General features: G+C 33.5%; 1 protein-coding gene across 1 annotated transcript; it reads left to right on the plus strand.

The window, feature by feature from the left end:
• The first annotated feature begins 1,682 nt into the window (after positions 1-1,682).
• Positions 1,683-20,157, plus strand: LOC129749138 (inactive hydroxysteroid dehydrogenase-like protein 1). The gene is made up of 4 exons (XM_055744026.1): positions 1,683-1,986; positions 2,057-2,293; positions 19,342-19,790; positions 19,864-20,157. The coding sequence occupies exons 1-4, from the start codon at positions 1,821-1,823 to the stop codon at positions 19,960-19,962; spliced, it is 951 nt and encodes a 316-aa protein (XP_055600001.1). The 5' UTR covers positions 1,683-1,820; the 3' UTR covers positions 19,963-20,157.
• The last annotated feature ends 4,948 nt before the right edge of the window (positions 20,158-25,105 follow it).

Consider the following 25,105-nt stretch of genomic DNA (forward strand, 5'->3'; position numbering starts at 1 on the left):
CCTCTGATACGCAAGTGCAAAGCATTTGGAAACATTCAAAAGTTGGCTAGTTTTTCCAAAACCGAGCAAGGTTATTTTTGTAAAGTCTGTCCACTCTTTGTAGTCAACCTCACTGGCGGAGTTGATAAAACTGTTCAATTGTTCAATCTTCTGACTAAGCCACTGACTTGTTTTTAAAAACTCACAGCAAAAAAACGCTTTAAGTATTCGATAAGATATGAAAAGACGAATCTATTCAGCAAACCTCTCTAAAAAAAAATAAACATAATGATTAGCAATCTTTATTTTATTTGTTTTTAAATGTTTATTTGTTCAAGATTGTTTTTTGATTCAGGTCAATTGATCTTTTAATGGAACTTCAAGTGAAAAATATGTAAATTTTTTGAATAAATACATTGACAGGTTTCGATAAGTAATGAAGCAGCATACGGTTTAAAATTAAAGAAAATATTTACATTAAAGAATTGAATCTTGTGTGGATGGCTTTTAACCTGAATATTGAAATAATTTCAAAATTAATAAGACGTAGTTTTAAACAATGAAACCAGAGATGCTCATATGAGTAAGTTGAAATCATACCAACAGATTTATTTTTGACTGAAAATAAATAAAGTAAATTAATTATTTCAATAATTAATTAATTATAGATTTCAAATCTGATAAAAATAAACAAAAGGTCATTCTATATCCCCAACTAGATAAATAAACGTTAATTAAACTTCATACCAGTGAAAAAAAAACAATTGTCTGCGTTTTGTCTAAGGCTAAGCCAGCCACAAACAGATGTACAGAATTCTTTGAACAAACTTTTTTTTTAATTGTCTTTAACATTATTTACATGCTGCCGAATTCTCTTCATCATTATCATCAACATTTTTCCGGTCACAGTTTTTATTTTTTCCAATCACTCAAAAAATGTGTGCCATATTTTTTGAAAATTTAGTAAAATAATCCCCCCCTAGGAGCAATCTCTAGATCCGCGCCGGATTCTGGATCACCCAAATATACCTCATTCCGTCAATTACTTTACCTCTCAAATTAAGGAATGCGAGACATAATGTAGGTATTAATCATTATTATAAACTCTAACTTAGATTCTAAAATAAATACTTTTTTTTAGCTTTGAGCTACTGTCTACAACTGCTGCAAAGAATCTCGTTTATCTATTCGAACAAATATAATAATTAGAAGAAACTACTCGTATTATCAGCACTGCGGAATTATACATTCCATAAGTGATTCATTTAAGCAAAAATGATTAAAACTGTTTGTTCAAACATCAATCACTACTTTGCTCCTAATGAAATACCTGTTAGCTTCTTTCACAACTTCAGCATGAAATCTACGTATGTATGTTTGTAGAACGTTCTTAACGGTTGCAAAACTATCTTGTACAATATATGATAATGCACCAGTTCCGAACCGTAAGTTTCATGCAGCCGCAATGGTTCCGATCTTCACTTTTACAAGAAGAAATCCAACTAATACCGTATTTGCCCAAATATCATTCATATTTGATTTTATGGCTCCCATACATACAGCAATCTAGAACATGGTTACCAGATTCGAGACCAAACGGTACAACGGAACGTAGTCGTCCATCAACCGACTCACGCACAATCCAAAGCTTAAAAAAATGGTGAAAAACTAAACCGCGCTATAACTACATTCCAATCCATCAAAGTGCCTAAAGCCAAAAAGTTTTTCACTAATGAACGCCTTGGTGGTTCTTGACGGTCCAGTTTTAATCGATCTGGCTGGTACTAAGCACGTGTCGGTCTAAAGTTCGTAGGGTGTCTACTTACTTCTATCGGAGGGCAATGATTGCATTGGAGCACATCTTTTGCAATTGGTGGGTGACCATCATCGGATTTTACGCGTTAGTTGTTTATCTAATCGATGTGCTCAAATCACCATGCCAGATCTTCTGGTACACATGGACTAAAGGCAAAGTTCCGCTTCCCAAGCGTTTTGGAAAATGGGCCGGTAACTTTTCATTATTTATTTTCCAAGTTTCAAAATATAAAATAACAATAAAAATCCCATCTTCTTAAAGTTGTCACTGGAAGTTCCGATGGAATCGGGAAGGAGTACGCAATAAATTTGGCCAGAGCTGGGATGAATGTTGTGTTGATTTCGCGCACTGAATCTAAACTGGTTCAGGTTGCAGCCGAGATCAAGGAAAAATATCCCACTGTTGAGGTGAAAGTACTGGTGATCGATTTTGCTGACGGTAACAAAGTGTATGACCAAATTCGAGAAGAACTGCAAGGGCTGGAAGTTGGCATTTTGGGTGAGTAAATTATTGGAAAATTAATGACTTTTATCGAGGTGGAATGTATATTCACAGTTTATATTGCGTAGAAAAAGAGAATTGTAAAAGTTTGTATGGGGGAGATAAGGGCATAATAGCCACCTTAAGAAAGACGCTAATTTAACCATAGAAAACAGCTATATTTTGTAAATCACTTCATTGTTTCTTGTTCAGTCACTAAAAAAGTCTATTTCGTAATGGGCTAGAACTTGAAACAGTAGAGAAAAACTTATAAAAATGCATTTTAATTTTTTTTGCCAAAAGCTGAAAATCAGTCACTCTAGGGGCATAAGAAGAACCCCCACTGGGACAGTATAAACACCATTAATCGAGGCATGATGAGCATTTTCTGCCGTAAAATCTAGCAGCGAATTCATCTCGATGATTTTTTTCATTTACCATTCATGATCGATGCTTTTAACACTAAATGGTGAGCCGAAAATCCATCAAACAGAGCAACAACAAAATAATGTAGGTATGTCTGTTTGTAGAAAACAAAGAATTTACACACACTCATACATTATGTTTCTGATGCTTTGTTTGGCGGATGATGCTTCTATTCGTACAATGTAACAATAAAAATAATCGATCATGAATGGTAAATTAAAGAAAATCACTTCGACCAGGAATCGATTTCGAGTATTTTGATTACCTCTTCGACACCTAACCAATAGGCTAGATCGTCAGATGTAAACTCAAGCTGTCAAGCTGTGGCTCTATAATTCAGTGGACTTCATCGAGTTGAAGTCGCTGCTAGATTCTACGGCAGAAAATGCTCATCGTGCCCCGACCAATAGCAATCTATACGCCCCGAGTCAAAATTTTAAGTTAAAACGCGTTTATAAATTGGTTATAGTGAAAAATATAAAATCTAATGATGGTGAAAATTGGGGAACAGATAATTATAGATTATAGATCAAGATTATTTAACGATCATAAGAGATTATTTCCCGGTGCTCAAAAATAATAATATTTTAGTCACTTGAGAACCTAGTTGGTTTTTTAAAAGTATTTTTGTAAAGATGATAAGGAGACTTCTTCTATGCTGAAAAATTAATACTATAGAAACTACAAAACTGTTCTTCCTGAAAATTTATTTGATAAAATTCGTACTTTTTTGAAAAAGATTTTTTTCTTTTTTGATAGGAGTTTAACCCGTAAGGGTCATTCTTATTCGCAACGTGAAAAAATTGGTGCTCGTTATGCCCTTATCTCCCCTACCAGATAAAAATAAGATAAATATCAGGTATTGAATTAATAAAAGTAATATCGCGCTCAATAACTGTGAGTAAATCCACAGAATAATAAATCGGCCGTATTCTAGGAATAAACTAAATACAAAGGTTACATAAAACTTAAAAACGGGTATTTTCATACTTTGAAAAGGTAGCATTATGAATTATTCTCAAACGAATGCCATATTGGAATAAATGTTTATATATATGTACTTTAATTTTACCGTGTTGAAAACATTTGCAAATCATGATAAAGAACCTAAAATGCAATTATGATAGATTTTTTATCAAAAGTTCAAAAATTTAAAAAAAAATACATTTGTGACCTAACGGCATAGTTATCCCAAGCGACCAAAAGTCACATATTTACTTAAATGAAGGCATTGAAAGTTACATATTGGCTGACAAAGAGAATCAACTGCCCAATTCCCTTTAGTGAACTTTATGTACTCATTAACGAACTTGAATGTTGGAAAAGTGATTAATATGTACGTTGTATGTGACTTGTTTTGCCCAATTCCCATTAGTGAACTATATGTACTCATTAACGAACTGGAAAGTTGCAAAAGTGATCTGTACGTACATTATACGGGACTTAAGTCACATAAAGGGCACAAAAGTGCTCAATACGGGATTTGATACGTCACAAAAAGTGCATTGATGTGCTTTCAAAATCAAATCACCACTCCGAGTTTTAGTTTCAGTTAGAACAACTTCTAGGTGTGGTCTAGTGGTAGCGTGTTCGATTCTCACCACGAAGGTCGGGGTTCGATCCCCAAGCCGGGCAAGTTTTTTTCAATAAGTAGTAATTTAGTAATTGAGTGACCATTCTGATGCGATGTATGTAAGAAATGTAGGAAAGAAGCAATTGAGCAATTTGTCGAGTTTGGAATCCACCGTGTGGCATCATGGCCGCACCGATACAGAACACAGTAAATAATCAAGAGAAGGTGATATGAACCGAAGCCAACGGTTCAGTTGAGAAAGAGAGAGATTTTTTGCTTCTTTTGCGATTTTTTGGAAGAGACCACTGAAAGCTCAATTGAAGATCATTTAGACTTGTTTTGGAACATGAAAGTATCAATAAGAATTTTTAAATTTTGAGCTGCATAGAACGTACCGTCAACTGGGGCAACATGCAACAATTTTCAACTTCAATAGCTTCTAAAAAACTTATGTTCACAGTTAATCGTATCCTTTATGCATCAAAAGTTTTAAGGATGCTGGGACATCAAATTGGCGTAGTTAAAAAAATTATTGGTTTCTTCAGTTATTTTTAATTTTCTAAAAACATGCGATTTTCACCCTTCTTAGAAAATGGGGTAACTTGCAACAAACTCTGTTTTTAATGAAAAATCTTATGAACACGTACGAAAATTTATAATTTTTAATATATTTGCGATGTCTTAAAGACTATTACGCATGACAACACCAATTTCAGTAGTTTTATGGGTCTGTAAAAACAAATTTTCACATTTTTTCTGAAATTAAGGATGCTGCATACATTTAGGGGTTAAATAATACTAAGAAAAATTCTAAAAGCTGAAATCATCAAAATAAATGTTAGGATGAATGAAATTTAAATGTTTACGAACGCCTGATTCAAAACATTCATATTCCAACACATGGAAACGAGATTTACAAGGTATTTCTTTGATTTGCATTTTGTTGCATTTAACCCCAGACACCTTACTGAATATTAAAAATATTCATTTAAAAAAATTGGGTGATTGTTCGAAAAATATTTTTACACCAACAATGTTGGTATAATATGAGGAAACCTGTAAAAAGTTTGTAGGTAATTTTATCAAGCCGATCCGTCATACTGGGTAAAGTTTTTTTCGGCATCAAAAAATGTTAAAATTTGTACATTTATTGCTCGATTTTTCAAATTTTACATAAAGATAAAATACTTAAGACAACTAGCTTAAGAAGCGAGAAATTATGTCATCATCATTTTGTTATCATTAAAAGATAACTTTATTACAATACATTAAATTAAAAATTGATTCAATGTAGTGTTATTTAAATGTTGCATCGAACCCCGCTGTTGCATGATGCCCCGTTTGACGGTACTTCATATCAATGATGGGACTGAGTAAGCGTTTTTGTACCTGTCTTATGGGACTTTTGGCTGCTTGGGATGTTGTTTTATTTTTCCATAGCGATCAAGTTTCCTCAAATAATATCGTTAAAAAAAACTGAATGGTTCATGAATGATGAAAACCAAACATCGTCTAAAGGCACAAATAGGAAAAACGACAATAAACTGCTATTTTGAGTAACCAGGTGTTAGAAGTTGCGGTCAACAGTGACCATCTCATACATCATTAGATTTACACCACATAATAGTATTAATACTCCCGATGCTACAGTTAAAAATATCTTTAAAGCAAACATACATTAACGTTTATAATTACGTGAGCCTGCGATATAACTCAGTTGGCTAGTCAGTTGCTTCCTGAGCCGATGTCCTTGAATTCGAGCCCAAGAGTAAACATCAAACACAGTTGTACCGGATGTTTTTCAATTACTGTCCGCCAAATGCAACAACGATGAAAATTTGCAAATGCTACAAAGATGGTAAAACGACTTTAATCGAAACAAAAACTATTTTAAAATTTCATGAAAATTGGGGTATTTCCATATGTTCTTACTCTGATTATAGATTTTCTTGAAACTTTCTAGTTCAGTAAGAGCAACTATTCTGTCTCAAGATCTGACGATTTTCATATATTCGGGAGTTGATTTACGAAAATTTGGACTATTTAAACTTTTTTTCGTTCAAACTGTAATATCGTTTATTTGACCCAACACATTATGCTAAAATTTTACTAAAATATTTTTGAAATATTATGAGGGGTAAATTTTTTTAACCTCTTGGTTGAAAACATTTTCTGTAAAATTTTTTTTATTGCATTATACGATAATCACCAATATACCATTCATTCCTTGTTGTTTTTACCGAAAACGATTATTTATAGACTCATTTTTTGTAAATAAATAACATCTTTTATAGCTTCGTCAAAATTTTTCTGGGTTTTCAACTGAATGTTTGAAAATTCTTTCGCACGTTTTTTCGCCCTCGCTTTAGATTTTTTTCAAACTTGACACATGTTTTCGTAATTTTCCAAAAAATTATCAAGGAAAATTAAGTAAAATAAAGTGGTTTATGTGCGAGATATTACATTTTTCCTAAAAAAAAGTTGAAGAGGTTGTTTATAATAAGGTTGCCATGTTGCCCGGTTTTATTCGGATTCGTCGGATTTGCGGATGGATATTTAATGCAAAACTTGGGAACAGTCCGGCACGGCCCAGTTGCCCGGATTTTATTGAAAAACTAGCTGACCCGGTAAACTTCGTTTTACCCGTTTCTTAATAAATCGTTGGAAAATGTTTCCAGTTATTTAACTATTTCGTGCTCGTGAATCAGTTTTCGTGAAAATCGTCTTCAAGCTGTTCAAGTTTTGTCCCGTTTCTAGTTGACTTCGTATAGAAGCCCGCCTTCCATAGAAAGTGAGATTCTTGAAAGTATTATACAAACCATCTCTGACCCAAAAAACCCTCGCATGCCAAATTTCACTTCATTCCGACCGACCATTCATACGTGATGTTGTTACAAAGAAAACGCCTCCATTTTTATATATAAGATGGGAAAAGAGATAATTTTGTATGAGGACCCCCCTTCCATAAAAAGTGAGATTCTTGAAACTATTATACAAACCATCTCTGACCCAAAAAACCCTCGGATACCAAATTTCACTTCATTTCGACCGACCATTCATACGTGATGTTGTTACAAAAAAAATCGCCTCCATTTTCATATATAAGGTGTCCGGATTTTGCCCGGATTTATTCATTTAATTTTGCAATTTTGCAAAAAAAAACTGTTTTAATTTTTTATTTATGCCAAACAAAATTTGTCGAGCAAGTTTTATGAAAATAATCATGGTAGGTTTTTCGGAAGCCTTAAATTAGATTTGAAATCTGTCGAAGAGTTTTTATGAAAAAAAAAATTTTTCCAGTTTTTTTTTCTTGATTTTTGTTGAGCAATTTCTGAATTTTGACAAAATTTGCCTGGATATTCCCCGGATTTTTGATCGTCAATTTTGGAATCAAATGCCCAGATTGTGCCAGGTTTTTGTGTAAAATTACCCGGATTTGTCCGGTTCGGACACGTGCTGAAAAAAATCTGGCAAACTTAGTTTATAAGATGCATCGATCCACAAGGTTTTCGTAGAATTACGACATCTTTATTTTTCACTTATTTATATCATTACACGAAAATTTTATGTGTTATAACAAGTTCGTTCATAAACACTTTTTTTGAAGTTTGTGTTAAAGAAAATTAAAAGATTTTTGTGCCATTATTTGCCAGAAAAGTGTAGTTCTCGGTCGATTGACAAAAATGATAAACATGATCAAACGACAAATGATGAAAATAACAAAATTTATGAACATAATCAAAAATTATAATAATTATTATGAAATTTACAAAGCTAACTAAATCGATCGAATTTAAAAGAATGAAAAAAAAACAAACCAAGAACTAAAAATAAACAATTGCCATTATAAACAAAAAACTCGAATTTGACAAAAATGAAAAATTTGACAAAAACGACAAAATTGAAACATAATCGAAAAAAAATAAATAATTTACAAAATTCACAAATTTGATTTAACTTTCACCAATATGAAAAAATGAAATTTTTTTTCGGAAAATGTCATAATTGACAAAAAAAAAATAATCATTTTACCAAAATGACACAATTCACAAATTTAACAAAACTTTAAAAGAATCTACAAATTTGACAAGACAGACAAAACGACATAAAATGACAAAAGTGACAAAGATGACAAAACTCATAAACTTGACTAATCTGTCAAATTTGGAAAAAAAATTAAAAAAAAATCAAAAGATCTAAAAATGACAAAAATAACATTAATTGACAAAATTTTATCAAAACACAGCTGTATTATGTGAGTTAAATCACTGTTTCGTGTTCAGACACTAAATGAGTCTATTTGATAACTGAATGAAACTTGAAAAAATATATAAAAACGTTTAAAAAAAAATTAAAAATTCTTGTCAAGTGCTGAAAATCGGTCACCATAGGGGCATGAGAATCCCCTCTGGAGCAGTATAAGCACGATTCATCAGGGCATGATGAGCATTTTCTGCCGAAGAACCTAGCAACGAATTCAACTCGATGAGGTGAATTGAATAATAGAAAAAAAAATCACCTCGGCCAGGAATCGAACTCGAGTCTGCAATACGCTAAATCTCAGATGAAAACTAGTCAAGCTGTAGCTCTATAATTCTGTTCACTTCATGAAGTTGAATCCGCTGCTAGATTCTACGGCAGAAAACGCTCATCGTGCACCGATCTAAAATGCTCTGTTCGTCCCGAGTCAATAAGTACAAGTAAAAACACGTTTTAAAATTGATAATAGTGAAAAATAAAAAAATTAATGATGGTTAAAGTTGAGAAACATTGTGTAGATCATGTTGCTGTGCGTACATTATAGATCAAGTTGATTTAACGATCATGAGAGCTTATTTTGTGGTGCTCAAAAATTATAATATTTTCGTCACTTGAGAACCTAATTAGTTTTATTTTCTAAATATTTCTGTAAAGATGATGATGAGATTTCTTTTTTTGCTGAAAAATTAATGCCTACTATAAGAAGTACGAAACTTATCCTCAATAAGAAAATATATACTTTTGTAGAAAAGAGGAGTGCTTACTATTCCCCGGCTGCTCGTTATTCCCTCATCTACCTTATCAATTTTATTAGTTAGGACATTTTTGTCAATATATCCATTTTTGTAAATTTTATATTCCTTTTTTTCAATGAGGTCATTTATTTAATTTTTTTTTCATTTGTCACATTTATCAATTTTTTTTAACTTGGGAAATTTCATTTAATTTGTCATTGGTCAAATTTGTCATATTTGTTAATTTTGTCAAACTTCCTAATTGCTTATGCTTATGCTTATGCTTATGATACGTACACAGCCAGATCTTGTCAGCATCCCGGTGAGTAGTAAAAGTACATTTACTACTCATCTTAACTTGGCCGGGCCCACTGTGCAGTATTGGACGCAGAGACAACTGGAACAAAGGGAGGAAGAAACGTGGACAACAGTACCATACGTTTCCATGACTATAAGTGAAATTTCAACGTTGGGAGCACATATGCTAAATTTCTGTGCTCCTTGATGGTGGTCCGTGTGACTTCGTCCTTCTGTGGATGGAAATGATGTTTTTCTGCACAGAAATCCAAAACCCCATAGTATAGTTAATGATTTTACAAATTTCCTTATTTTCATTACTAAAAAATTTACAGTATTGCTTTTGCTTCAATGTTAATAAAAATTTAGAGTTTTGGATTTCGATGCACAATCATTTCTGGTCTTTGACCTTGGATATAGCGCCTTTGCTCGCTCTTGAAAAGAATCATTGAAAGAACAAAAAAATATAATTAGTGTAAGCATCCCCCCCCCTCCCCATCGAAAAAAAAATATTTCAAAAGTATTCATGGTATTAAAGTAGAATATTAGTTTTTATGATAGCTATTCTATGATTTATTCATATTTATTTATTTGAGTGCAAGATAAAGATGTTGATTTCGATTTTTCGTTGAATGGTGTTGAATGTTTCTTTTCTAATAACCTGTAAAAAGTCAAAAATACCGAAAAAACAGAAATTCTACTGTTTTATTTTTTTGGTTTTCTATTATAATAAAATTGTTTATTATTTCACTCTTTCCGAGGCTTAGATGATTTATCAGCTGCTTTTCTTTTTTTCTGAGCCGAGAAGGCATTCATATTCAACACCATAAGCGCGAGACAGAGATACAACATTACGAAGTCTTTAAGAAAGTGCCACAGAGAAAAAAAAAGCTCTATCCCTCTCTGTTTGACTGGTACAGTATGAAAAAAATTACCACAGCTCCAATCCCACAATGAAGAAGGTCAAACTTAAAACACCAATGAATTAAATTAAATAGAAAGAATATACTTAGCCTTCCAGCCGCTTCCGTAACCTTTTCCCGACAAATCTAAGAAGATTTGATCGAAGCAATCCTTTTCCATTTCTGCCCATTCCTCTAGCTTCCAGATTTTACAGCCACTGTTATCCATTCTCAACTATGTCCCTTCCCCTCTCACTTCCACAACATTGCCACTGTATTTCGAACTGCTGTTTTTTTCCTAATTTTAAATATCGCGCACCTTCACCAACCGAAATACTTCAATTTCACTTTTTCCAATTCACCAATATCCAATTTCATAGCACTTTGCCAACCGATTTCGGACGCGCCCGTTCAACGGTTCAGCAGAACAAGGGTGTTGGGAAAAAAATCGACCACTCTCCTGGGAGCTCACGATCACTCCTACTTGATACGAATTGTAACTTCAACTTTTGAAAACATCTTCAAACCAGGGATTCAAAAGTTTTACAACACGCAACACATGCCAAATCTCATAATTCTTTTGGCAAAAGAATTCTCCGGAAATACGACACAACTTTTAATCTTGTTCTACGCTCTTATGAATGGGCTGAAAAAAAAATCACAGCTATCGGCCTTTAATTCTGATTTACTATATACGGTTGCACAAATCCGCGGGATATCCGTTATCTGTTTACTTTTTCAAAACTTTCCGAAAGTTTCACTTTTAAAATTGAAAATTGACAAAATTTTCACGAACGAAGAAAAAACGCGTGCGCTGCCATCCTCATTTCGGGGTGCGCACTTGAATTGAAAGGAAACTTATCATGATCGAAACACAACTTCAGGCTTCTCATCGAGGTTTCAATCTAATTTTGTCAAACTTCCTAATTTTGACAAAACTAGCATGTGGCAAAATTGCAAATTTGACCATATAGAAAAATAGACAAATAAAAAAATTCAGAAAGAGATAAAATTGACATAATTGTCCGATTTATTGGACGCTACGCTACCACATCGTTATTACTCTAGCTATTGAGAGTTCCCATAAGATGTCTTCCAATTTAATAGACATTTCATCAAATGTTAAAATGTGTCAATTCACAAAAAAGTTTGGAAGATTGGGCTTGTTTGATTTAAGCCTACCCAAGTAACCAAAAGTTCCACAGAATGGTCTCTTAGTAGCTAACTCAGCCCTGTTTTAGAGCTGTATAGCATTCTACTCAGCTAAAAATTAAAGTTCTTATCGATAGGGGAGAGTGGGGTATCGTGGGCCATGGGGAAACGTGGGCCACTTTTAATATCTCAGATGTGTGTTGAGATAAAAATCTCAAACCAACTGTCATCGTCGTCGCTTTGCGTGAGCATATATTCCTATATGTTGTTGACTGAAATACGCATCATATGCTTCTTTTATTTACCAAACTAAAAAAAGTTAAAAAATTTACTTACATAATTAAAAAAACACCCGCTAATTTCATCGATGGGGAACCTAAAGTGCATAACAAAAATATGCTCATACGCTTATGATCTTAGTTTTGTCATGATCTTTCACATGGAAAAGGAATTTTTGATGAAACATCAACAAGTCACGAAAACGCAACCAATTTGCAAATCGTAGCTTGTGGGGAATCGTGGGCCACACATCTTGAAACACCCATATTTTTATGTTTTTATACACATTCAGAACTTAAAATACGTTTTACCTATCTGTGAAGTTTTCTTATGCCAAATGAAGAGTTATGAAAAATATTTTGTCGATCCCATATAAGAAATTTTGCCAAAACGTTCGCGAGCCAGGTTTTGGAATCTCTGCAATCATACACAGCTCTCTTTTTTATTTCATCATCTGAAATTGCTCTAAAATAACGAAATTAATTAGGAAATCACAGTTTTGGATCAACTCATAAACTTTGCATGTTATTTGGTCAATTTGTATTTGGTGGCCCACGATTCCCTACCATTTTTCAAAATCCAAAAAATATTCCTTTTTTTCAAACAGTCAGAATTTGGGGAAAATAACTTATTAAAAATTTGAAAAAAATACCTTATGATACCTTGAAAATGTAGAAAATCATACCATTTTTTATTTTCATTTTATCTTTTATAATAAAGAAGTTATATTTTTATATATAAGATGGGAAAAGAGATAATTTTGTATGAGGACCCCCCTTCCATAAAAAGTGAGATTCTTGAAACTATTATACAAACCATCTCTGACCCAAAAAACCCTCGGATACCAAATTTCACTTCATTTCGACCGACCATTCATACGTGATGTTGTTACAAAAAAAATCGCCTCCATTTTCATATATAAGGTGTCCGGATTTTGCCCGGATTTATTCATTTAATTTTGCAATTTTGCAAAAAAAAACTGTTTTAATTTTTTATTTATGCCAAACAAAATTTGTCGAGCAAGTTTTATGAAAATAATCATGGTAGGTTTTTCGGAAGCCTTAAATTAGATTTGAAATCTGTCGAAGAGTTTTTATGAAAAAAAAAATTTTTCCAGTTTTTTTTTCTTGATTTTTGTTGAGCAATTTCTGAATTTTGACAAAATTTGCCTGGATATTCCCCGGATTTTTGATCGTCAATTTTGGAATCAAATGCCCAGATTGTGCCAGGTTTTTGTGTAAAATTACCCGGATTTGTCCGGTTCGGACACGTGCTGAAAAAAATCTGGCAAACTTAGTTTATAAGATGCATCGATCCACAAGGTTTTCGTAGAATTACGACATCTTTATTTTTCACTTATTTATATCATTACACGAAAATTTTATGTGTTATAACAAGTTCGTTCATAAACACTTTTTTTGAAGTTTGTGTTAAAGAAAATTAAAAGATTTTTGTGCCATTATTTGCCAGAAAAGTGTAGTTCTCGGTCGATTGACAAAAATGATAAACATGATCAAACGACAAATGATGAAAATAACAAAATTTATGAACATAATCAAAAATTATAATAATTATTATGAAATTTACAAAGCTAACTAAATCGATCGAATTTAAAAGAATGAAAAAAAAACAAACCAAGAACTAAAAATAAACAATTGCCATTATAAACAAAAAACTCGAATTTGACAAAAATGAAAAATTTGACAAAAACGACAAAATTGAAACATAATCGAAAAAAAATAAATAATTTACAAAATTCACAAATTTGATTTAACTTTCACCAATATGAAAAAATGAAATTTTTTTTCGGAAAATGTCATAATTGACAAAAAAAAAATAATCATTTTACCAAAATGACACAATTCACAAATTTAACAAAACTTTAAAAGAATCTACAAATTTGACAAGACAGACAAAACGACATAAAATGACAAAAGTGACAAAGATGACAAAACTCATAAACTTGACTAATCTGTCAAATTTGGAAAAAAAATTAAAAAAAAATCAAAAGATCTAAAAATGACAAAAATAACATTAATTGACAAAATTTTATCAAAACACAGCTGTATTATGTGAGTTAAATCACTGTTTCGTGTTCAGACACTAAATGAGTCTATTTGATAACTGAATGAAACTTGAAAAAATATATAAAAACGTTTAAAAAAAAATTAAAAATTCTTGTCAAGTGCTGAAAATCGGTCACCATAGGGGCATGAGAATCCCCTCTGGAGCAGTATAAGCACGATTCATCAGGGCATGATGAGCATTTTCTGCCGAAGAACCTAGCAACGAATTCAACTCGATGAGGTGAATTGAATAATAGAAAAAAAAATCACCTCGGCCAGGAATCGAACTCGAGTCTGCAATACGCTAAATCTCAGATGAAAACTAGTCAAGCTGTAGCTCTATAATTCTGTTCACTTCATGAAGTTGAATCCGCTGCTAGATTCTACGGCAGAAAACGCTCATCGTGCACCGATCTAAAATGCTCTGTTCGTCCCGAGTCAATAAGTACAAGTAAAAACACGTTTTAAAATTGATAATAGTGAAAAATAAAAAAATTAATGATGGTTAAAGTTGAGAAACATTGTGTAGATCATGTTGCTGTGCGTACATTATAGATCAAGTTGATTTAACGATCATGAGAGCTTATTTTGTGGTGCTCAAAAATTATAATATTTTCGTCACTTGAGAACCTAATTAGTTTTATTTTCTAAATATTTCTGTAAAGATGATGATGAGATTTCTTTTTTTGCTGAAAAATTAATGCCTACTATAAGAAGTACGAAACTTATCCTCAATAAGAAAATATATACTTTTGTAGAAAAGAGGAGTGCTTACTATTCCCCGGCTGCTCGTTATTCCCTCATCTACCTTATCAATTTTATTAGTTAGGACATTTTTGTCAATATATCCATTTTTGTAAATTTTATATTCCTTTTTTTCAATGAGGTCATTTATTTAATTTTTTTTTCATTTGTCACATTTATCAATTTTTTTTAACTTGGGAAATTTCATTTAATTTGTCATTGGTCAAATTTGTCATATTTGTTAATTTTGTCAAACTTCCTAATTTTGACAAAACTAGCATGTGGCAAAATTGCAAATTTGACCATATAGAAAAATAGACAAATAAAAAAATTCAGAAAGAGATAAAATTGACATAATTGTCCGATTTATTGGACGCTACGCTACCACATCGTTATTACTCTAGCTATTGAGAGTTCCCATAAGATGTCTTCCAATTTAATAGACATTTCATCAAATGTTAAAATGTGTCAATTCACAAAAAAGTTTGGAAGATTGGGCTTGTTTGATTTAAGCCTACCCAAGTAACCAAAAGTTCCACAGAATGGTCTCTTAGTAGCTAACTCAGCCCTGTTTTAGAGCTGTATAGCATTCTACTCAGCTAAAAATTAAAGTTCTTATCGATAGGGGAGAGTGGGGTATCGTGGGCCATGGGGAAACGTGGGCCACTTTTAATATCTCAGATGTGTGTTGAGATAAAAATCTCAAACCAACTGTCATCGTCGTCGCTTTGCGTGAGCATATATTCCTATATGTTGTTGACTGAAATACGCATCATATGCTTCTTTTATTTACCAAACTAAAAAAAGTTAAAAAACTTACTTACATAATTAAAAAAACACCCGCTAATTTCATCGATGGGGAACCTAAAGTGCATAACAAAAATATGCTCATACGCTTATGATCTTAGTTTTGTCATGATCTTTCACATGGAAAAGGAATTTTTGATGAAACATCAACAAGTCACGAAAACGCAACCAATTTGCAAATCGTAGCTTGTGGGGAATCGTGGGCCACACATCTTGAAACACCCATATTTTTATGTTTTTATACACATTCAGAACTTAAAATACGTTTTACCTATCTGTGAAGTTTTCTTATGCCAAATGAAGAGTTATGAAAAATATTTTGTCGATCCCATATAAGAAATTTTGCCAAAACGTTCGCGAGCCAGGTTTTGGAATCTCTGCAATCATACACAGCTCTCTTTTTTATTTCATCATCTGAAATTGCTCTAAAATAACGAAATTAATTAGGAAATCACAGTTTTGGATCAACTCATAAACTTTGCATGTTATTTGGTCAATTTGTATTTGGTGGCCCACGATTCCCTACCATTTTTCAAAATCCAAAAAATATTCCTTTTTTTCAAACAGTCAGAATTTGGGGAAAATAACTTATTAAAAATTTGAAAAAAATACCTTATGATACCTTGAAAATGTAGAAAATCATACCATTTTTTATTTTCATTTTATCTTTTATAATAAAGAAGTTATGGAAAAACGAAAAAAAGTGGCCCATGATTCCCCACTCTCCCATACTCTAAAGATTCATAATCGAAGCTGAGTAGAAGGCTTTTTAGCCATTGCATGAGATTTTGAATAGAAAGGAATTTTTCAAAAAGAATGGTAGGTACACTAAGATCTTTTTATACGCGGTTTAATTTTGCTCAGTTTTTCTAACACATCTTTTTTTATGCGATTTTTTGCCATGGATATGATTCTTCTACACGGCTATTTTTTTTTTTTTTTATATGGGATTTTCATCCTCTGGGATGATTCATCCCTAATGTTCTACACGGCTCTTGCGAATCGATACGCTTTTTGAGCGAACATATCCCAAGTCCTATACGTTAACAACGGAATTCATACCGCGTAAATAAAACCTTCGTGTATTTGTATTTATTACTTTACCATTTAATCATTTGAATTTTTTAATACGTTTCCCGTTACTCTTAATGAATTTTATAATTATGTACTTCAACAATTTTCATGAAGATTTGAACCTGGATCTTTTTAGTGAAAACTGAGCATGCTACCTCTGTACCATAGCCAATGCTTAGATTGATATTGTCTAAAACTTCTATTTAAAGTTAGCTCAGGTTTATCACCTTTTCCGAGTAGGCTTAGTTTTTGAAATGTAAACATTTGCATCCACCAAACTATGCATCATTTATTCTCAAATCGGACTCGCATGGTTCGTGATAAAACGTAAGTTTTTAAATGTTTCATTTAGCTTTTGTGAAATGTGTGCCTTACTTTTTTCTTTCAAGTTCTAGTTTCTAAAAGAAGAACCTTTTTCGAGGAAGAATGACCTTAATGGGTTAAATTCCTATAAAAAAAAAAAAGAAGAACCTTAGACGGTTGTTTTACAAGTTTCTTTTATTCAACAATCCAATAATAAAGTGCTGCGAGATCTCTTCCAAGTTAAAAATTTCTGCAACAGCGAATGGAAAGCCGAATTGAGCTCGTGAATGAGTAACGATAAGTTTTTATTTTTTTCTTGTTGGGTGAAATAAAAAAAACACAGTTCTTCAAATTGGGCCTGAAAAACATTCAGAATTCGCATAATTTTCAGTTTTTTTTTCATTTGAGTGCTTCTTGTGCAAGAAGCTTCTCCCGGTAACAATCAGTGGAGACCTCGCTTTAGGCCGCTCCGTTTCTGCTGTTACATTTGCTCCGCCATGAAGAAAATTAAGGAAAAGGAGGAAGCATAGCAATGTAAATGAGAAAATATGATTCGGTGTGAATATATACGATCATTGAACAATTGGAATAAAAATTTGTTTTTTGTTTGTTTGTTTGTCTCAAAAACTAAACTATGGATTATTAATGTTCCAAAACTATAGAATTTGTGGAAAGTTGGTGCAGAAACTGATTTTGATTGAGTAAAGTATTCCTTTAGTATCATTTACTTATGAACCTGGACTTTTCCATTCCAATATTCTTTTCCTTACATCATTTTTGTTCCAATCGCCAGCGGAGACAGTAGTTCTTTAGAAGTTCCTCATGGAACCAAAACGTTCGTAACAAGTTCTTCATGGAACCAAAAAATTCATAAGAAGTTCCTATCGAAGCACGATAGTCCTAATTGAATCCTGGTTTTTTAAGGTACTTGGAACGCACAAAAATGTTCTATGCTTTTTAGACTTTCTATGTTCGTTCAGAAGTCCAATTCAAGCACTTATATCCATTTCTCTCGAGGGCCTTTTATTCAGCCAAATGTGAACTTTTAATGCACAAGATTAAGTATCTATGCGACTGGTTACTTGGGTATTTTATGCTCAAATTAATTAGGTTTGATCTACCAGACCCTTGAATAAATTCAAAGAATTTAAGCATCGACGAAAGCCAATTCAGCTCACCTTTTTGGTGTAGGACCAATTTTCTAAGGTAACGATTTGATACGAAATCATTGAATGTAGAAGTACTTAAAAATAAAAAACCATTGGTCAAAATCAGTCTCAAAGCCCAGAGAACTATAGGTGGTACCGTAAACTAGGGGAACTTTGATCAGCGGGGTAACTTTGATCAACATGAAATTTTTGCAGATAATCATCATTAACTAAGCTTAAAGTTAAAATATCTGAAAACTGTTTACTACGTTTGAAAGCCTGTAAATTTAGTTACAAATAAGCTAAATTTGGTTTATATTAGGAGATTTTTTGTATTACTTAAAATATCATTTAAAAATCTTAAAATTTCTGGTTTTTTGAAGGCTTACAAACAAACATCTCTCCTGATCAAATTTAACCATTTAGGAGCAAATAGGTTGATTGATGTGAAAGTTCAACTTTTTTCTTGGTTTAGGTTGAGTTTAAGTGTTATTTTCATGATCATTTGATGATAATTTTTGGATATTGAAAAAAAAAACGGTCATTTTCCATGAAAAAGCCCATATAGAAAAAATGGTTAAAAACCATATCAAATGGATAAGTTTGAAGAAAAAATGAACATGGGAACAGTACGAGGACTTGAGGAGTTGCATGGAGGTAAAATTTTATTTGTTTTTGAGGCCCATAAATATTGAGACATATTTATAAATGTTGCCCCTAAATATATGCAGCAACATTGTCCGTCTTTCGAGTATATTTGTTTTTAAAAGAAAACGTTGAAAAATTCAATTGAGTCCAAACAAAAAATTACTGTTATCGTTTTGAGCCTTCTGTGCTTAATAGCATCAAAACAATAAATTTGAAGATGTTGAGATACGTAAAAACCATGGTGATCAAAATTACCCCAAAACTAGAAATCTGGTTTTGTAACAAACATTTACCTCATTATAACCACCAATGTCGTTTGAATTTACTGCAATCAATGATCATGTTTTATACTCCTCACCTCAGTAAGGGTTTTAAAGCTTTTAGATATTACAAAAAAGCAACCCCTTCCAAAATATTCAAAAATGAATGAAAAAACTGCTCAAAGTTCCCCCAGTTTACGGTACAGTCTTTGACAAAGTTGTTCAGCAGTAGGTAAATTGGCATAAACATGATAAGATGGCTCGGTTCCAGGATTAAGGGAAAATTTTTAGGGCGGGAGGCTTGTGTTGGAGTTATTTGGGTTTATTTGCACATTTTTTTCTGAATCTTTTAAGACTGATTTAAAAGGATTAATATTTTTCATTCGTGCTCAGTTAATAACGCAGGTATGCTCCACCGAATGCCCCGACGTTTTGATCGGTTGACCCGTGAAGAAATCGAAGACACCATTTCCGTCAACTCAATTCCACCGGTGATGCTGAGCCACATGCTACTGCCGGATATGAGACGCCGTAAAAAGGGAGCGATCATCAATATAACATCTGGTTCTGCAATTTTCCCGTTGCCCTTTGCATCCGCCTATTCCGGATCGAAAGCTTTCTTGATCAGTTTTACCAAGGCACTGCAACAGGAACTGATCGGAACCGGAGTGTCATGTCAAATCGTGATACCAATGATAGTTGCCACAAATATGACGACTCAATGGCAAAGTCTGACTCTGGGCCGGATCATTTCTCTGGACGCTCCAACGTATGGAAAGCTTGCTGTTGAAAAAATTGGAAAAACTGATCAAACCACGGGTTGTGCATTCCATGGCTTACAGGTACTTTCTCAATGACTCAATCGAACTGAAAATCATACCACTGCTAAAATCGTATGTTCTTGTTCCGTAACAGATGGCGTTTATTCGACTGTTCCCCACATGGTTTATAACTCTCACGGCTGCCATGGCGATGACGATAGCTGGACGAATTTTCAGAAAGAAGTCTTCTTAATTCGAAGCTGTTTTGTTTTTGAAAATATGTATTTACTGTTTTTACTAACGTTTATTAATTATTTAAATTCATTAAATAAACATTATTTCAGGTAGGTATTCTTTTTTTAATTACTCATGATTGCCAACGCGGCATTGGAAGCTGGCTAAAAGCATACAGTTGGCCCAAAGTAGAGTAAACTGATCTTTGTTAAACTACCCTAGAAGAATGCAGTAACAAATCCTAAAAATGGAGGTTATGAAATGCATTCTGATTAACCATAGAGGCGAATTCAATCCATCATATGAAGGACTGTCCTTCACTTTTGAGTCGGTTCCTTGAACTCAGTCTACTCTAGCTAGTTGAATAAAGATCTTAGAAGAAGTTCAATGAGTTAAAAAAAGACTTTTTTATATCAAAGTAAACCATGTAAAATTTATTTATTCTGGCAAAATGCACTGCTATTGGATGAATATTTGTAGTCTCACGTTTCGAAGTGATCGCGATCAATAAAGAATAAGAAAAACACATCTTTGAATTTTTGGGATCGGTTAAATAGACGGGCAACATATTTTTAAAAATGTGTTTAAAAAATTGAGATTCAACCATTGCTCTAAAAAAATGGCAATGTGGAATTCGGATAATTCTCTCATAATTCAATTGTCATATTGGAAAAAAAATTTTTTTTGGGCAAAAAGATCTATGAGTCTTGTTTTGTTATAATCATCAACCAAATATGAATAACTCAAAAAACACATTGTTTTTCAATTAACAGAACAGTTGTTCTGCTTCAATTGGCATATTTTTCTAAAAAATCAAATGTTTGTAAGAGATTCCGATTCAATGCAAAGTAACAAAATTGTTACAAAAATATTGGAAAGTTAATACGTACGACCCCTTTTTATGTTGTCTGATAAAAAATTCGAATCCAGGAATCAATTGTCCGTTTTGAAATAATACGTGAATGAATTTTCGTCTGGATCCCATGCATAAATAAGCAATTATTTCGAAAACATGTAACAGTTAATATGGACGACCCCTTTTTCTGTCGTCTAATAGAAAGTTTGAAATAAGGATCGATTTCTGGTCCTGTAGAACTCTCGTATTTGTAATTATCGCAAAAACATTTGAAAATTACTAAGGACGACCCCCTTTTAAGTCTCTTTTCAAAATTTGACACCTGAAATCAATCACAATCCGAAGCATAATCAAAACAATATCGCAAAAACAGTGGACAGATTATATGGACGACCCGTTTTGCCGACCCCTTACACAAAATTTTACAACTTAAAGCAATAGAGCGTCTCTTAAAATTACCATGTGGAAATTTTCAGCTTAATCAAATGTTGAATAACGTCTAAATCGCGAAAACATTAAACAGTTGATATGGACGAGCCCTTTCTCCGATTCTGTGGCCCGGCACAAAGTTGAAATCAGGAATCGATTTCTCGTCTTGCAAAACTCTTGTGTATGAATTTTCATCCAATCCGATGCATAATTATGTAATTAATTAATGCAAAAAACATTGAATAATGGATGATCTCTTTCACTGACCCTTTGGCCTTAATGTTACCCCTGAAATCAATTGCTTGTGCTGTAAAACTCTCATGGGCAAATGTTCAGAAAAAGGGAAAAATAATCACGACAAGTCGTGGTAAGAATAAAGTTCATCAACGGCTTCGGTAAGTAGCTTTTACTTAGCTCGAAATCAAGCAAAGCAAAAGCCCAAAGGTATAAATAAAATAAACATAAGCTTAGCGGATGTGTACTAACACTTTAGAATAAAGCTTTTGCTTTGAAGAAAAATAGGGCTATCCAAACAGTAGTTTTCTTAAGTCAATTAAAAGAAGACGATCAGGAGAATGAAAAGTACGGCTAAAATAGCCACGATGTCAACATTGCAAGTGGTGGGCGTAAGAACGACTGGAAAATGTCTATTTGATTTATAGTGAAGTGTATTATTGCTAACTTGATAAATTTATGACGTTAAAGAATCAAAGAATTTTTGATTCCAAAAAGTTTTCTACCGAGCATACTTAAAAAACAAAACGATTGCTAGGAGATTTACCAAGTATTTTCTCCAGATTTGACCTTTATTCATACCCAACTAACTCGTTCTGAAAGTAATAGCTCATGCAGCTGCTCCAGCTCCTCAGTCATGACTGAGAAAACAGCCGTCAAAACAAACTTTATGCATAACAAACGAAGCAAATGCTTTAAGCGACTGCTCGACTTTTCGATTCAGCTCATTAAGGGGGGGGTAGGGTCTAACGGGTATAAAAAAACACCATTTTCACGATTTTTTTCTTGAGCTATCGTTCAAATAAATGTATTCAAATTTTTTGCATTATACAAAGCATTGTTAAAAGAACATTTAGTAATTTTTTCGTAGAAAAATATTGAAAAATGAGCCGGTGACGGAGCACTTTCGAGGATGCCTTTTAGAAAACAGGATTTGCGGTGGACACTGTATCTCAGCACAGAATCATCTGAAGTCAAAAATTCGGAGCAAAATATTTTTAATAGATGTTTTTCTGGAACCCAACGTTTTTATTTAACTTAAAAAAAATTTTATGAAATTTTTGTGGCTGATTGAAGTAAAAACTATGATTTTTCACGAAAAAATCCGTAATTTTTCACCTGTAAAATCTCCCCAAAGTAAAAAAAAAACAAAAAAGAAAATCGTTGGGGTCTGGTATTTTATATGTAGAAAAAATGTTCCAAATTTGAAAAGAATCGGATAAGTAGTTTTCAAATGACGATGTCCACGGACTTTTAAAATCTGCTTTCGAGAAAAACGCGTTTGAAGTTTCTGCTCTTGCTTTCTTGCAGTATTAGATAGGAGGAGATAAAGGCCTATAATTTCTACAGTTTTGCTTCAATTGACTTGAAAATTTGACACAACATTCTTGAAATGTTTTACAATAAGAAAATAAAAAAATAAAAAAATCGATTTTTTGAAAGTGTTAGACCCTACCCCCCCCCCCCCCCCCCCCCCTTAAGCAAAAACATTTTCTAGGTTTCTTTGAAAATAGTGAACAATGAGTATGGACGACCCCTTTTTTCTACTTCCGATGCAAAATATGACACCTGAAATCGATTGTCTGTCCCTCAAGAATCCCGTGGACAACATTTTATCTTAATCTGATGTTTAATCACAACAATATAGAAAAACAGTAAACAGATAATAAAGGGTGATACGGCCAAAATTTCGGTAAAATCGTTTATTTGAAAAATCAAATTAAATTTCTTTTTCAAGTTTAATTAGTATAAAATTCAGGAAAAATATTCAGTTAGGCTTCCGCTTTTCCAAATCCGAACTGCCGGGCCTTACGCTTAACCCCTGCCGTCAGATTTTGTACAGCCACTTTGTCCACCTTCTTCGCCGCAGAAAGCCAGTTTGCCTTGAACTGCTGCTCGTCATTAGCAGTTTTTCGTTCTTCTTTAGGTTCCGCTTGACAATAGCCCAGTATTTCTCAATTGGGCGGTGCTCTGGCGTGTTGAAAGGGTTCTTGTCCTTGGGAACCACCTGCACGTTGTTGGCGGCGTACCACTCCATGGTCTTTTTGCCGTAATGGCAAGATGCCAAATCCGGCCAAAACAGTACGGAACAACCGTGGTTGACAGTCCCGGAAGCTATGAAAATGATGCTTTTCAAGCCACAGGTACAGATGGCTTGCCAAACCAGATCTTTCTTCGCGAACTTTGACAGTTTCATGTGCTTGAAAATATCAGCTACCTTTCCGCTTCCTTTTGTCGTATAAAACTCCTGTCGTGGAAGCTGCTTGTAGTCGGCTTTGACGTACACTCAGAAAATACTATTATGTATGCCATAAGATTCTCTTATGAAGTGGCGCCATAAGAAAAATCATTGAAATTCATAAGATTGTCTTATGACGCGAATGAATTCTGAAGATGAACGCCTATTGCAATTGTTTATTGTTTATTGTTTATTGTTGCTTTTAAATCATCTGACATAGTTGTCTTAATGATAAAACTTAATTTAAGGTTACATGAATAAATTGCTCGAGCGATGATTTTTCAACTATTATTTCTCAATTCGTCTCTTAGATAAGCTTCAATACGACGTTTGAAGGTTGTGGTACATACATTGAAGTCGAAAAGCGTATAAAATCGTAGGAAGCAAATTTTTGCAGACCGTAAAGGGTCGTTACTACCATACCGCGTACTTCTTGATTCTAATGAAAGCCAGTCTCGATTTCGAAGAACTCTTTCTGGAGCATAGATATTACAGCGAGATAGCAACCATGAACAGTCGATTTCATTTCGTAAAACCTTCGCCACGAACAGTGATTGGCCGATGGCATGACGATCCGAGAGTGTGTGAAGACCCAGTAAAGCACAACGCTGAGCATACGGTGGCAGGTTTAGAGGATTCTCCCAAGGCAACTCCCGAAGAGCATATCGCACAAATCTTCTTTGAATTGCTTCAAAACGTGCAATCCATACAGCTTCAAATGGCCACCAAACAAGGCTTGCAGATTCTAATGTTGAACGAACCAAACAGCAGTATAGAGCTCGCAGGCAGGCAGATCAGTAAATTCTTTGCTCAAACGAATTATAAATCCCAGCATCCGGTTAGCTTTTTCAATAGTAGCAGAGTAGTGGTGCTTAAAAGTCATATGACTGTCTAAAATAACACCAAGATCCTTTATTCGGTCTACACGATGTAATTGTTCGCCAACAATATTATAATCGTACAAGAAAGGTTGTTTCCTGCGTCCAAATGTTATGATACAACACTTAGCAACACTCAAAACCAGAGAGTTGACAGCACACCAGTTCACTACTGTATCAAGGTATTGTTGTAATTCGTAGCAATCAGCAAGACTGTTTATGATCAGAAATATTTTCAGATCATCCGCATACATGAGTACTCCACATCCAGCAAGAAGCGTTTTTATATCATTGCAGAACAGCGTGAACAATAATGGTCCCAAATTACTACCTTGTGGTACCCCTGCACTCGGATTGAATTCTGTTGATTCAGTGGAGCCAATTCTGACAGCTAAACGACGGTTTGTTAGGTAGCTCCTGATCCATATACACAGTCTTTCCGAAAATCCTAAACGACGTAACTTTCTGAGCAAAATTTCGTGATTCACTGAATCAAACGCGGCTGTAATATCCGTATATATAGCAT

The sequence above is a fragment of the Uranotaenia lowii genome, chromosome 2, assembly GCF_029784155.1.
Source record: "Uranotaenia lowii strain MFRU-FL chromosome 2, ASM2978415v1, whole genome shotgun sequence".
In the NCBI taxonomy this organism is placed as follows: domain Eukaryota; kingdom Metazoa; phylum Arthropoda; class Insecta; order Diptera; family Culicidae; genus Uranotaenia; species Uranotaenia lowii.

Bases quoted from the DNA above. Each gene is read 5' to 3' on its own strand.
- LOC129749138 (XM_055744026.1), top strand. From the start codon at position 1,821: ATGATTGCATTGGAGCACATCTTTTGCAATTGGTGGGTGACCATCATC. The intron at 1,987-2,056 runs GTAACTTTTCAT...ATCTTCTTAAAG, and splicing joins GCGTTTTGGAAAATGGGCCG to TTGTCACTGGAAGTTCCGAT. The intron at 19,791-19,863 runs GTACTTTCTCAA...GTTCCGTAACAG, and splicing joins GTGCATTCCATGGCTTACAG to ATGGCGTTTATTCGACTGTT.